The following is a 13,419-nucleotide window of genomic DNA, read 5'->3' as shown; positions in this document are numbered from 1 at the left end:
GTGCTCCTTCAGCTCTCTGTAAAAGTACCACTGTACTTTTGTGGATCTTGAACATCGCCCTTCCCCTTCCATATTGGCAGAATTAACCATGTCCTCCACTCCTCCAGAATTGAACCCTCTCTCATGCGTATATTCAACAGCACAACCTCTTCGTCCAACTGACTCTGACTTCTTCTGCTGCAATTATCATCTCTGCACACACCTTATCAATGCCTGGCGCTCTTCCCTTCTTCATCCTTTTCAATTCTGTCTGCACTTCCTCCTCTGTGATCTCCACCAACTCCACTTCCCCCTCTACATAATACGGTAGCTCCAGCTCGCCGTTGCTTCCTTCCCAGTGCAACAGCTCTTTGAAATACCCTTCCCACACCTTCGATATTGCCCCCCTCTCTGTCACAAGCCTCCTGCCACCATCCTTATTCGCCCCCCCTTCATGTCCTTATGATCCCCCATCCCTGTCATGAGCCAATTTATATATATACAGTCTACCTCCCACCATCCTCTTCCAACTTGTTCACCCCCTCTTCCATATTATTCCTCACCTTATCCACATCTCTCCTTGCTGCTTTCTTTTTCTGCCCATACAGGTGCAGCAATCCCGCATCCAGCTGCTTCCCCCTATCCTTGATATTCTATATTCTCTTCCAAACCTCCTCCTTTTCACCAACTGCCTTCACTACCTCCTCTGTCCACTATACCTGGTTTCTGTCCCTTGAGTCTAGACGATGGACCCTTTCCTGACATCCTTCCATACAAAACTTCTGCAATTCCCCTAAACGTCTCTCCATATTTCTTCCACTCCTCCTCAAACCTTCTGCTTCTTCATTAAGTCGCTCATACCGAGCCCTCAACCTCTCCTTGTATTCAATGAGGACGTTTCCTCTACACTTCCCCCACAAAATAATCTTCTGACACATGCTCTTAACCTCCCCCTTTTTCTCCATCCGTACCATAAATGCCACAGGCTTGTGCTGGGTGGAAACATGCTCTCCAACCACTGCCTTACAATCCTTACCACCTGTCACTTCCTTACCAACACCAAATCCAGTTCTGTTCTATGCTGACCACTCCTATAGGTAATCTCGTAGCTTTTCCACTTTTTAAAGAATGAACCAGCAATGGCCATCCCATTCCTCACCACCAGCTCCACCAGCTCTTGACCCTCTCTATTCCTCGCTCCCCAACCAAATTTACCAAACTATTATTTTTCCCCAGCTCCGCTACTCCCACATGTGAATTGAAGTCTCCTGCAATGCACAGCATCACGTCTGGCTCAACCATTCCCATCATCCTCTCCAGTGTGTCCCTGAATTCCTGCTTCTCCACCACAATCCTTCCCATTTGTGGTCCATTTCCTGACATAATACAAGCAATTTGCTTCTGTATCACCACTCATGCTATAACTATCTGTCCCTCCCATCTTTCTACTCTGACCACCTGCTTGCTGATCTCTTCCAATACTATTATTCCCACGCCATTACACCTTCCATCCCCACCCGTTTGCAACAGCTTGGATCCTCCTATCAACCTCCTTGCCCTGTCTCCTTTTCATTTGGTCTCCTGCACACACAACACTTCCAACCTCCCTCTCTGTATCATCTTCACCACTTTTTTTTTATATATACCTTGTCGAGGCTCGTATGAGAGCTAAAGGCGCTGTCACACCTTGACAATTTAGCCAGCGTATGCCGACTTAAGAAAAATTTGTCTAAAACGCTGGCACACGTCGAATACGTTATGGGTAAGTTTTGTATACGTTAAGAGCACGCTGAAAAACACTGCCATACATCGTAGTACGCTCGCTTTCATTGTTGTACTTTGCGGTTGTCCTCAAATTTTAGCATGCTTGAAATTTTACGACGTATGCCAGCGTATGACTCACATGTTCCGCTACGCTGGCCATAAGTTGTAGGCACGTTATGCGATCGTTGACACACGTTGACACATGCTACTTGTAAGTTACTCATAAGTCAAAACACGTCGAGGTAATGATTAGCATACCCGAAACTTATTTATAACCTATGAGTAACGTGTTGTAGTCACGTTACACGATCGTTGACACACGTCGAGGCACGTTATGCGATCGTTGACACACGTCGAGGCACGTTACTTGTAAGTTACTCATAAGTCGAAACACGTCGAGGTAATGCTAAGCGTACCCAAAACTTATTTCTAACCTATGAGTAACGTGCTTTGAAACTATGTGTAACGTACCTCCAACGCATATTGACGTATGTAGACATATTTGATTGACGTCTTCTGGACGACCACAGAACTTACTGACGTGTTTCTAATTTACAGCTACCGTATAATGGTGTATTGGCAGCATTAAAAAAAAAACAACAACAATAACTTCCGATATTTCGTCACGTGCTGTTACGTCACGTCCAATTGCCTCTTAAGTTTGCTCATGTCTTATTCTTAGTTCCTCCTCTGTGAATATTTTCTGTTTGAGGATATTGTCACGTCGACGTCGAAACTTAAAAGCAAATGTCCGAATATATTTTAAAATTCGTGATAGACTAAAAAATAAAAATAAAAAAACAACAACAACAACAACTTCAGATATTTCGTCACGTGCCTTCACGGAGCCAGGGAGAAAAAAAATGTGCCTTGACGGAGAAAATAAGTTTCGGATATGTTAAAAATTACCTCGACGTGTTTCGACTTATGAGTAACTTACAAAGAACTTGTGCCGACGTGTCAACGATCGCATATCGTGCCTACAACTTATTCCCAGCGTAGCGGAACATGTGAGTCATACGGCGAGTACGTCGTAAAATTTTCAGCATGCTTGAAATTTCATGACGTACGAGACGTACCACAAAATATGACAGCAGACTTCATCGTTTTTCAGCGTGCTCTTAACGTATACACAACTTACCCATAACGTATTTGACGTGTGCCAGCTTGGTTCGGCAAATTTTTCATAGGTCGGCATACGCTGGCTAAATCGCAAGGTGTGACTGCGTGGTTGACACTCTCAATTTTCAGGCGGTTATGATTTAAATCGGCGTGCGGCAGGTTTTTAACAGGCTACGCCACGAGTTCGTCGGCGATACGTGCAGCGCGCTATGCCTAAGTTAAACTATCGTTGGGCATAGGTTGTGAATGCCGACAACAGGCTAAGCATTCGTTGGTATAAGTTAACTATAAGACAACGAAACGTTCTGTGCCCGTTACTAATATGTTATGCATACGACCAACACGTTATGAATACGACCAAAACTTAAAAAAAACATCAAAATTTCAGCGTACGCCAACGTTTTACATACATTTTTATACGTTGCCATTGCTAGCTAAATCGTCAAGGTGTGACAGCGCCTTAACGCACAACGCACAACAAGGGGGGCATGACACAAGAGGGGTGGGAGTGGGACGGACAAAACAGTGAGGAACAGAGACATTAGGAGATCTGTGTAAGGGAGAGGGATGGGGCGGGGAGCATGTGGAATACAAGATGGACATTACATGGACTTTCAGGAAAGAAAGCAGGGAATTTGAAGGAGGTGGGCTTGGGTGGATGAACGGGGGTAGAAAAGATTGAGGATTTGGATGGGGATGGTGGTGGAGAACAGCTGTTTTGAAGGCCTGGAGGGAAGAATGGGATTGAATAGAGTGAGGGAGTTTATTCCAAAGGTGGGAAAAAAGAGGAATGAAAGAGTGAGGGTGAGCAGTGATTTGTGATTTTGGTAGTTTCACCAGAAGGGGGTTGTTGGCGGACCTTGAGCGCCCTGCGCTAATCTGGTGGGGACAAATCGCAGAGCGAGCAGGGGGGGGCAAGACTGGAGAGGAGTCGGTAGTAGACAGAAAGACCACCGACCAACCTGCAGTGATTGAGTGAGAGGCCCAAAGACTCAGCTTCATTGCGGGAGATGCCGATGATCTTAAATGCCCTGGTTTCGACAGCGTGAAGCCGAGAAAGGTGGGAGGCAGGAGCACCAGCCCAGAGGGGAGAGCAGTACTCCATCAGGCTACGGACAAAAGCTTTGTAAGTGGTCAGGAGCTCAAGAGGGCCGAGGAAGGACTTTGCACGACGGAGGATTCCCAGTCGGCGACTGGCTTTTGAGGCGAGGTTGGAAATGTGACTTTCCCAGGAAAGGTCATGGCAGATAGTGAGACCCAGAAGCTTGAAAGAAAAGACTTCTTCCAGAGGATTGTTAAGAAAGTGGATGGGGGGGGGGGTTTCTAAACAGTCCTTTCGAAGAGAGATAGTGAGAGTGTGAGATATGTCTGGATTGAAAGACATGTTCCACGTGTTGGACCAGTTTGTGATTTTATCCAGATCTGCAGTGAGCGAAGAAGCTGCTGCTTGCCGGTCTGAGGGATGACAGATGGTACGGCAGAGGGTGGAGTCGTCGGGAAAGAGAAATAGAGGATTTTCCAGAGAGTCGGAGAGATCATTGATGAAAACCAGAAAAAGAACAGGGCCCAGAACGCTACCTTGAGGAACTCCAGCCTGCACAGGAATGGGGATGAAAGAACTCCATTTAGGGCCACACGTTGACTGCGACAGGAGAGGAAGTCTGCAAGCCATGAGTGGAGATGGCCTTGAATACCATGGGAAGAGAGTTTGGTGAGTAGTGCAGGATGCCAGACTGTGTCAAAAGCACGTGATATGTCCAGGGATACGGCTCGGATTTCCTGTCTGGCATTGAGGACCTCCATCCATTGATGGGAGAGCAGAAGCAGCATATCCAGGGTTGAGTGACCTGGTCTGAAACCAAATTGATGATTGGAAATCAAGCCATTGGAGAAGAGGAAGGATTTCATGTCTGAAGCGATGATGGATTCCATCACCTTGCTGATGATTGGGAGAAGGCTGATTGGTCTGTAATTACAGGGATCTGTTTTTGCACCTTTTTTATGCAGGGCAGTGATGTTAGCAGATTTCCATGCAATTTACAATTTGCATAAAAGTAAATGGGATGCTTGGAGTTTTGGTTTTTATATCAATAAAATTCACAATGACTGCAAAATGCAAATTTACAATTGCTATTATAATGGGGGTGCACACTTATCCAACTAAGATATTCTAGTTTTGTGTTTTTAATTAATTTTCTGAAATGTGTGGAATTTGTTTTTCGCTTCGAAGTTGTGGGTTATGATGTGTAAATAAAAAGTAAATAAAAATGTAAATAAAGGTGGTAAAAAGTCTGATTTACTGCATTTTAATTCTCGGCTCGAAGGCAACAAAAAGTGAAAATTTTGAAAGGGGGTTTAGACTTTCTATAGGCTCTGTGTCGCCACGATGTATTGTGTTTGCAAATAAGCTGCACACATGTTTTTCTTCATGTGCGTAACACGGGTTTTTTTTAATTTTCGGGAGCGATTGAGGCAGCATTCTGTTGCCTATACACCGCCAAAATATAGGGTTGTGTCAGAAGAACGTGTTGCATGCTTTGAACAAGATCGCCCATTGGACGGGAACTTTGCTCGTACTGGTAATAATAAAATTTTAAGTGAAATGGAAACAGCACTGTTTTCACATGTTACACCAAAGTACTGGAAATAAAACTGGAAACAATGGTCATTACTGTGAAAGAGGTATATGTAAAATGGAATTTTAAGAATTTATCTATTTACGTGGGAGAAAATGCAGATTCTCACAGAAAGTTAATGGCGTGCAATAAATGAATGTTTGCTATTGCTTATTTTTCCTTTTTATAATATCAGGGTGGGGATGGGACATTGCTGTCACGATGTGATTTATTGATTAATTTAAGTCCACTTTGCTCTATCGTTACTGTCTCACAGGTTGATTCAAACGTAAGGACAATTGCACAAAATCTCTACGCACTACAGGAGAAGCGAGTGGCAGTGTATAGAAAACTGGAAAGGTGAGTTTTCTCTTCCTTTTTCTTTTTTCTTTTTCTGTTTTCATATATAGTACAAGCATATACCGGGCGTAGTGGCGTGCGCCTGTTATCCGGCTACTCGGAGGCTTGGGTTGGAGGATTGCTTGAGGACGGGCGCTCTGTGCTGGGCCGCACTATGAGAGGGTGTAGGGCAGCCTGGAATCATGGCGAAACCCAATCCTTATCCCTGTGTCGTAAGAGGCGACCAGGGTTGCGTCAGGAAGGGCATCCGGCGTAAAACCTGTGCCAAATCAGTATGCGGATCATAATGGATGATCCGCTGTGGCGACCCCTAACGGGAGCAGCCGAAAGACGAACAACAACATATAGTACAAGCATGACATTCGTAATCATTTGCATTTTGCAGTCATTGTGAATTTTATTGATATAAAAACCAAAACTCCAAGCATCCCATTTACTTTTATGCAAATAATCTTTTCAAAACAATCCAAGATAAATCTGACTTGATGAGAAAGTCGAATCTAAAGATGTATTCTAATGTTGCATTTTTAGGTCATCTCTAACGAGATGACCTAATAAAACCAGTCTCGATGTCCGTCCGTCCGTCTGTACGTACGTACGTACGTACGTCCCGATTTTTTTCTTCCGATTTTCTTGATATTTGGTATGTGGGTAGATGTCGATGAGGGATGCACGACGGTATGACCTTTGACCCGATTGAAGGTCAACGTCAAGGTCACTCCAAAGTTGCAAAATTGTCCATTTTCAGAATCTATCTCCTCCACCGTTTATGATCCGATCTTTGAAATTCCTTCGGATTCTGATAATATGGAACAATATGTAAATTTGGTCAGGCCGGTTTTTTAAAATTCGTCCTGGTTATCGAGTCACGTGTATTCAAAGCTGGAAAAATTGTCGATGTGATACGGTCAAAAAAAAATTCGCCCGATCTTGATATGTAGGTAGGGGTCGATGAGTGATGCACGACGGTATGACTTTTGACACGATTGAAGGTCAAGGTCAAGGCCACTCCAAAGTTGCGAAATCGTCCATTTTCAAAATCTATCTCCTCTGCCGTTTGTGATTCGATCTTCAAAATTTCTTCGGATTCTGATAATATGGAACAATATCTAAATTTTGTTGGGCCTGTTTTTAAACTTCGTCCTAGTTATCGAGTCACATTTCTTCAAAGTTGGAAAAATATCATCCGCCATTTATGACTCAGAAATGTCGCTTGATTTCTGAGGTTTTCTATCCTTTTTCCTCCCGGGCTTTCATCTGTACGTTGAACCAAAAGACAAGACGACATCGAAGCCATTCTAAGCCGATCAGAGATCCACATCTACAGAGCATCAGAGATGACCGTCACCCCCAACCGGGGGTAATTTTTTTAATGCATTAATCTACAGCCTATGGAAGAGCTTGTACTTTAGAAATCGCAAGCAAGAAAAAGTAGGGAGGGGTTGAACTGTGCAAATGGCCCCACCCTCCGTTTACTGACCAATGGTTGTAGCCAACAATGTCTCAAAGAGAGGGGGCAGGAAAAATTGAGCACGCAGCATGCTGGGAAACCAAACTCGAAGGTGAGGCGTTGGCGTCTCATTCCTGTGTTCCCATCTCATCAGAGGCCTACCTCAAGATTAGAGTATTTGGCACCCACCCCTGAGATGAATAATTTAAAAAATCAAATACACAGAAAACATATCATGTGTGCCAATAAAATTTCAAGCGGATTGCAGTACTGTCTGTACCTGTAGCAAGAAAATTGGAAATAAGAAAATAGATTTTAATTGGTGCAAACCGCTTCAATATACCTTATGACCTTCCTTCCATCCGTCCATCAATAGTGAAGAAGAAGAACCCTTCTAACGCACCGTGTTTCATTCGATAATAGTTTGCTGTTGTTTAGTTTTTTGTGTTGTTTATTTGCATCAGGACAGTAAGGTCACCCTGCATGTTGGGGAAGTAACCGTCAGCCCCCCACAGGCTACTTTTTAGGCGGTGTAGCTGCTTTACTGCACAACTTCCTTCCGACATGGTGGGATTTTTTGTTTTTTTCTGAGATGTTTGACAAAATAACAATTGATAAAAAAGGAGGTGGGTACAAAAAACAGGAAGCGAGCGGGGATGATCAAGTGTTTTTAAAAATTATTTTATTTGGCCTTATTTTACACGTGCCATTCTCGTTCGGGAACTTGGACTCAAGATTATTTTGGTAAGTGTCACAACTAAATTAACTTTATTACTGAGTTACTGTCTTTATTATGCGGTCAATAATAATATTATAATGTCACTTGCAACTAAAACCATCGTTATATCATCGTGCAAGTGTTTCAACTCCCCCAATGGCACCACCCCCCCCACCACCCCCTGGCTGTCACCCAGGGTGGACCACCCTTCCCGCACCCCCCTAAGTGCGCCAATGCATCTTATTCCTGTGTTCGCGAGACGAGTTTGCTTCACTTAGGTCAGGTATGGGAGCATGTGCCAGAACAGCGCGTCGCTGCGTCCACTTTCCGCCGGTACTCCAGGGGCCTCCGTCTGGCCATCCCCCAGGCAGATGCCAGGCCCATCCCCATCTCCTTGAGATGATGGTCAACCTGCTGCAACCATGAGGCACGTGGTCGGCCCACTGGCCTCCTCCACTCATGAGACTCCCTCGCTGAGAGAATCTGGTGAGCAGGATCAGCGTCAGGAAAACGAGCCACATGTCCATACAGCCGCAGCTGACGCTCACGGACTATGCAGGTAACAAATCTCATCCGAGTCTCTCTCAGCAACCGCTCGTTGGACACAAAATCCGACCAGCGATAGCCAAGGATTCTCCGAAGAGACCTGGTACCAAAGGAATTAAGTCTCCGTCTCAGATCCTTGGTCAGAGTCCAAGTCTTGCACCCATAGAGCAAGACTGGAAGTACCAAGGACCTGAAGACTCGGACTTTCGTCCTCCCGCACAGGTACCGGCAGCGCCACACCCCATGATCCAGTGAATCCATGACTCCCCAGGCCCGACCCAGACGTCTATTGACCTCCGGCTCACAACCTGCGGAGACATGAATATCACTGCCAAGGTAAGTGAATCTATCCACGACACAAACAGACACAGACAGGACAGCAGCATCCAAGATGTCACCGAAAGCCTGGATCTTAGTTTTGACCCAAGAAATCCGTAATCCCAACGGCTCTGACTCCTCATTCAGCACCTCGAGGGCCTCCAAGAGGATGTCTAAAGTCTCCGCAAAGATGACTGCATCATCTGCAAAATCAAGGTCCGAGATCTTGACATTGCCAAACGATGCACCGCAACTTGATCTCTCCGACATCCTCCCAAAAATCCAGTCCATACAAGTGCTGAAAAGTGTGGGGGCAAGTACACATCCCTGACGAACTCCAGTAACAACTGGAAATAAGTCAGAGATGGTACCACCACACTTCACAGCACTCTCAGTACCAGAGTAGAGTTCAGACATCAGATCGATCAGTTTCGGTGGCACCCCACGAAGACCAAGAATCCTCCAGAGGACATCCCGATTCACTGAATCGAACGCTTTACAGAGATCAACATAGGCTGCAAGCAGCCCCTGCCGAAACTCTCGTCTGCGTTCGGTGAGGACACGAAGTGCAAGGATACGGTCAATCGTTGACGTCTTTAATGTAAAGCCTGACTGCTCTGGACGCTGGTGCTCAAGCAGATGGTGGCGAACCCTATCAAGAATTATCCGAGCAAAGACCTTGCCCGGCACTGAGAGCAGCGTCACCCCTCGGTAGTTGTTGCAGTCTTGGCGATCACCCTTCCCTTTCCAGAGAGGGACAACAAGGCCCCTCTTCCAGTCAGTTGGGATGATGCCTGTGTTCCAGGCAGAGCACAAAACTGCATGCAACGACACGAGTGCAGCATTTCCACCAGCCTTGAGAAGTTCAGCATGGATGCCACAGATCCCTGGAGCTTTGCCCCGTTTCAACTGGTTCACCGCAGCCCATGTTTCCACAAGCGATGGTGGACCACAGTTGATTCGAGGGTCAGCAACAGGGATTGTAACACCCTTGACGTCCAACTCGACAGCTGGGGGATCAGCCTGGTACAACCGCTCAAAGTAACCGGCCCAGCGGGCCTTCACTTCAGACTCCTCTGTCAAGAGCCTACCACTCTCTGCTCGAACTGCAGTGCTCCGAGGGATGGGCTTGGATGAACGTAATGCGCGAATTCCCCTGTAAGCGGGACGAGAATCACCTGTCCACAGGTGATGCTCTACCCCTCACAGATTCCTCGCACATATGCCTCCTTGTCCACCCTCAGTGCACGTACAGTTTTACGCCTCAGCTCCCTGAACAGCTCAGCTCTGCCATTCAGCCTGGCCCTGCGACTCTGGTCAATGGTATCCAGTGTCCCTTGAGAGACAAAATTCTTCTTTGCCCTGCGGTGAACTCCAAGGCATCCACCGGCAACATCAAGGATGGTGGTCTTGAAGGTGCTCCACAACTCTTCAGGACCCCCAAAGCCCCCAGCCCCGCCAAGTGTCCACTCAGCCTGTTCGCAAACTCCTCAGCTACTCTCTCATCCCTGAGCTTGGCAACATCCAGCCTAGGCTGGGATGGTACCATTCTCCAGGATTTAAGGTGCAGCTTTAGAGTTGCTACAACAAGCCTGTGGTCAGTATTGAGGAACTGAGCACTCCGGTAGACCCTGCAGTTCTGGATCATCCTCCAACGACCGTTAATGAGGACATGGTCAATCTCCTTTGCCACACCGCCAGCGTTGGAATACCAAGTCCAGCGATGAGCTTGCGGGCGCTGAAACCATGAACCAGCCACCCTAAGTCCATGACTTCTTGCAAAGTCAAGGAACTTAGTGCTATTCTGGTTCATAGTTCCTGACCCATGGGGACCAACACAGATTTGACCTTCAGTTTGCTTCACTGAAGGCTCAGAAAACATGAACCAAACAGTCACAACAACAACTGCTTAGTTGGCTGATGACGATTTTGAAAGGTGGAAAACAAAGGTTTAACTGTTTATTTGCAAATGCGCTGTACTTGATTTGATTTGCAATAACGTTACTTAATTAGGCTTTGTGTTTAATTCAGCATGTGGGTTATTGGGGGGGGGGGGTGGCGGCAATTTGACATCTCGCCCCGAGCGGCATTTTTCCTCAATATGCCACTGCGACTTGCAAATAGCACCCATTGCTTTGCTGACGAGAATACTAAAAGGAGGGGGGGTGAGGGAAAAAAAGAGAAGGGTGGGGGAGAGTGAGGAGGTGGAGGGGGAAAGAGAGAGTAGGTAGGGAGAGTAAGGAAGGCTGGGGGAAGGGAAGACAGTGTGAGGTGAGAGGAAGGGAAGGCAGACGTGCGGTGGAGCGTTAATTACGATTCATATTTTCTCATCAAAATGCTTCTGCATAGAATAACAGTGGAGATGGAAGCAAAGTGAAGACTGAAATCCATTTTCTACCGGTCATACCATATATACCGCCATTGTACAAACACCACCCGGACACATCCGGAGACAAACACCGCCTGGAGACGATCACTGCTTGGACACATCCAGAGACTAGCTCCCATCCAGTCATAAACACTGCCTGGACACGTCTAGAGACAAACTTTTGCCTGGACACGTTCGGAGACACACACCACCCAGACACGTCTGGAGACGAACACCACCCTGACACATTCAGAGACAAGCACCATCCGGACACATCTGGAGACAAACATCGCCCGGATGTTTCTGGAGCTAAACTGTCCGGAGACAAACTCCGTCTGCACATAATCACCAGCCGGACATATCCAGAGGGAAGAGGGTGGAGGGGGGAAGAGACAAAGACAGAGACAAAAAGAGAAAAAGGAGAAAAAGAGATATGGAGGTGGGTGGGGGGAGGAGAGTGAGCAGAGAGAAAATGTTTTGCTTCTCTCTCTCTCTCTCACACACACACACGCACACGCACACGCACACGCACACACACACACACACGACTTTGCCTAGTTTTCCTGCAGGCATGCATGCTCGTACATGCAGTGACCTTTGCACCCCACCGGTCGGCTCACTCCGAATCTGTTTCGTACATGCTGCAGTCCCATCAACAGTGGGAAGGGTGGGGGAGCAGGGGGAGGAGTGGAAGAGAAAGAGAGGTAGAGGGAGAGAAGAGGAAAGGTGGGGGGAGAGGGGAAGGGTCAGAGTTGGAAAGAGGGAGAGTGGTGGGAGAGGGGGTATGGTTGGAAGGGAGAGAGAGGGGTGAGATAGGGTTGAGAGAGGCAGAGGGGTGAGAGAGAGGAGAGGGGGGAGGGGTGGGAGAGGGGGGAGGGGTGGGAGAGGGAGAGGGGTGAGGGATTCTGGCAGATGTGACAACTCGTCTATCGTCCATCTGATAGATGGCACACACATTGATGAATCACCCTGCCTGTGAAACACTGGAATGACAGTTTATAGCTGGGTCAGGATTGAATCCAAGCCACACAGAGTGAGTATGCGTACCTCTCGGCTTTCCTGCCATGGTATGGCGATTCATTTTTTCACAACTGAAACATTTTACCTCATTGTGATCAAATCATTTATTTTGCCTTCCTACCTCTGGTATAAAACCGTGGTATTGCCATTGAAACTTGAGGAAAGCATGCCAAGAGGCTTCACCAAGCAATCAACAAAACGGTTGATGAAACTTTTAAATACGAAACGTTTAATTTTTATTTGTGTTTATCTATCCCGAAGTGACGGGTCATACAATGGAAGATCGTACAAAAAGGGGAACGTCGTGGAAAATAAAATTTCACATTTTCAGCGAGGCAGCCACTGCCTGTTGCACCGCAGAACAACACGTGGCCTACACAGGCGAGTAGCCCTGAACTTTGTTCAAGTCGATCGATATAGTATTCAGTGACAGTGCGAATATTGTAGAGTGCTCGCCAAGTGGCTTAAGCACTCTAACAAAATGTTTGATAAAAAACAGCTCGCTTGGCACACGATTAGCAATCACCAAACTGTCACATTCAACACACACCTCCTAGAGACGCCCAAAATGTCAAATATGTCCGAATTGGACAAATTAACACTTTTAATAGGAGTCAGAACTGCTTGTAAGTTGGATTCTGGAGCTTAAATTTTGCAATTCTGCTTAGTTTAAGAGATTATCGTGGTTATCGCATGTGCGGAAATGAAATGAAGTCAAGAACGCTGATGTCTCTGGGCGTTTATAAGCATTGCATTGGAGCCAGCGATTCAGAGCTATGATGAACAGGAATTTGAAAACAAGAGTGAGGAAAGTGAAAAAATAACTTTATCATTAAGAAATCATTGTGGCCTGTTCCAAGTAAAGGCATGGTTGAGCAAGCCAAAAAACATGGGGGCTTCAGACTCCAGCGAGGTTGCCTAGGATACACCTTAAGACCCCGTAGAGAGCGGTGACCAAGGATGCACCTAACAAAGGATATAATTAAATAAGGCAGTTAATTCTCTTTAAAGGGGGTGTTTTAATTAACCCAAACACAATTTTCAGTTGTGCATTTCCTTGGAGTTTTCTTAATATGCATGCAAAGTTTCAGGCTGTGAGGTTTCATGGTTTTGCAGTTATGGAGTGCACACGCACACGCACACACACATCCATCCCATC

At 46.3% G+C, this 13,419-nt stretch overlaps 1 protein-coding gene across 7 annotated transcripts in view; it reads left to right on the top strand.

The window, feature by feature from the left end:
• The window catches only part of REX1BD (required for excision 1-B domain containing), a 47,175-nt gene that overhangs the window by 17,965 nt on the left and 15,791 nt on the right, over window positions 1-13,419 (top strand). For 4 of the 7 annotated variants that reach the window (XM_085869279.1, XM_085869278.1, XM_085869277.1 and 1 more), the window contains one exon: window positions 5,758-5,840. The exons of the other annotated variants lie outside the window; for them this stretch is intronic. In XM_085869279.1, coding sequence (XP_085725405.1) covers window positions 5,758-5,840 — 83 coding nt within the window. The remainder of the gene's footprint in view (window positions 1-5,757; window positions 5,841-13,419) is intronic. 7 annotated transcript variants of the gene reach the window in all.

This window comes from Eptatretus burgeri, chromosome 2, assembly GCF_056783735.1.
Source record: "Eptatretus burgeri isolate ZD-2024b chromosome 2, Ebu_testis_v1, whole genome shotgun sequence".
NCBI lineage: Eukaryota > Metazoa > Chordata > Myxini > Myxiniformes > Myxinidae > Eptatretus > Eptatretus burgeri.
Note: the sequence above shows the minus strand (reverse complement) of the source record. Positions and strands in the feature narration are given on the sequence as shown.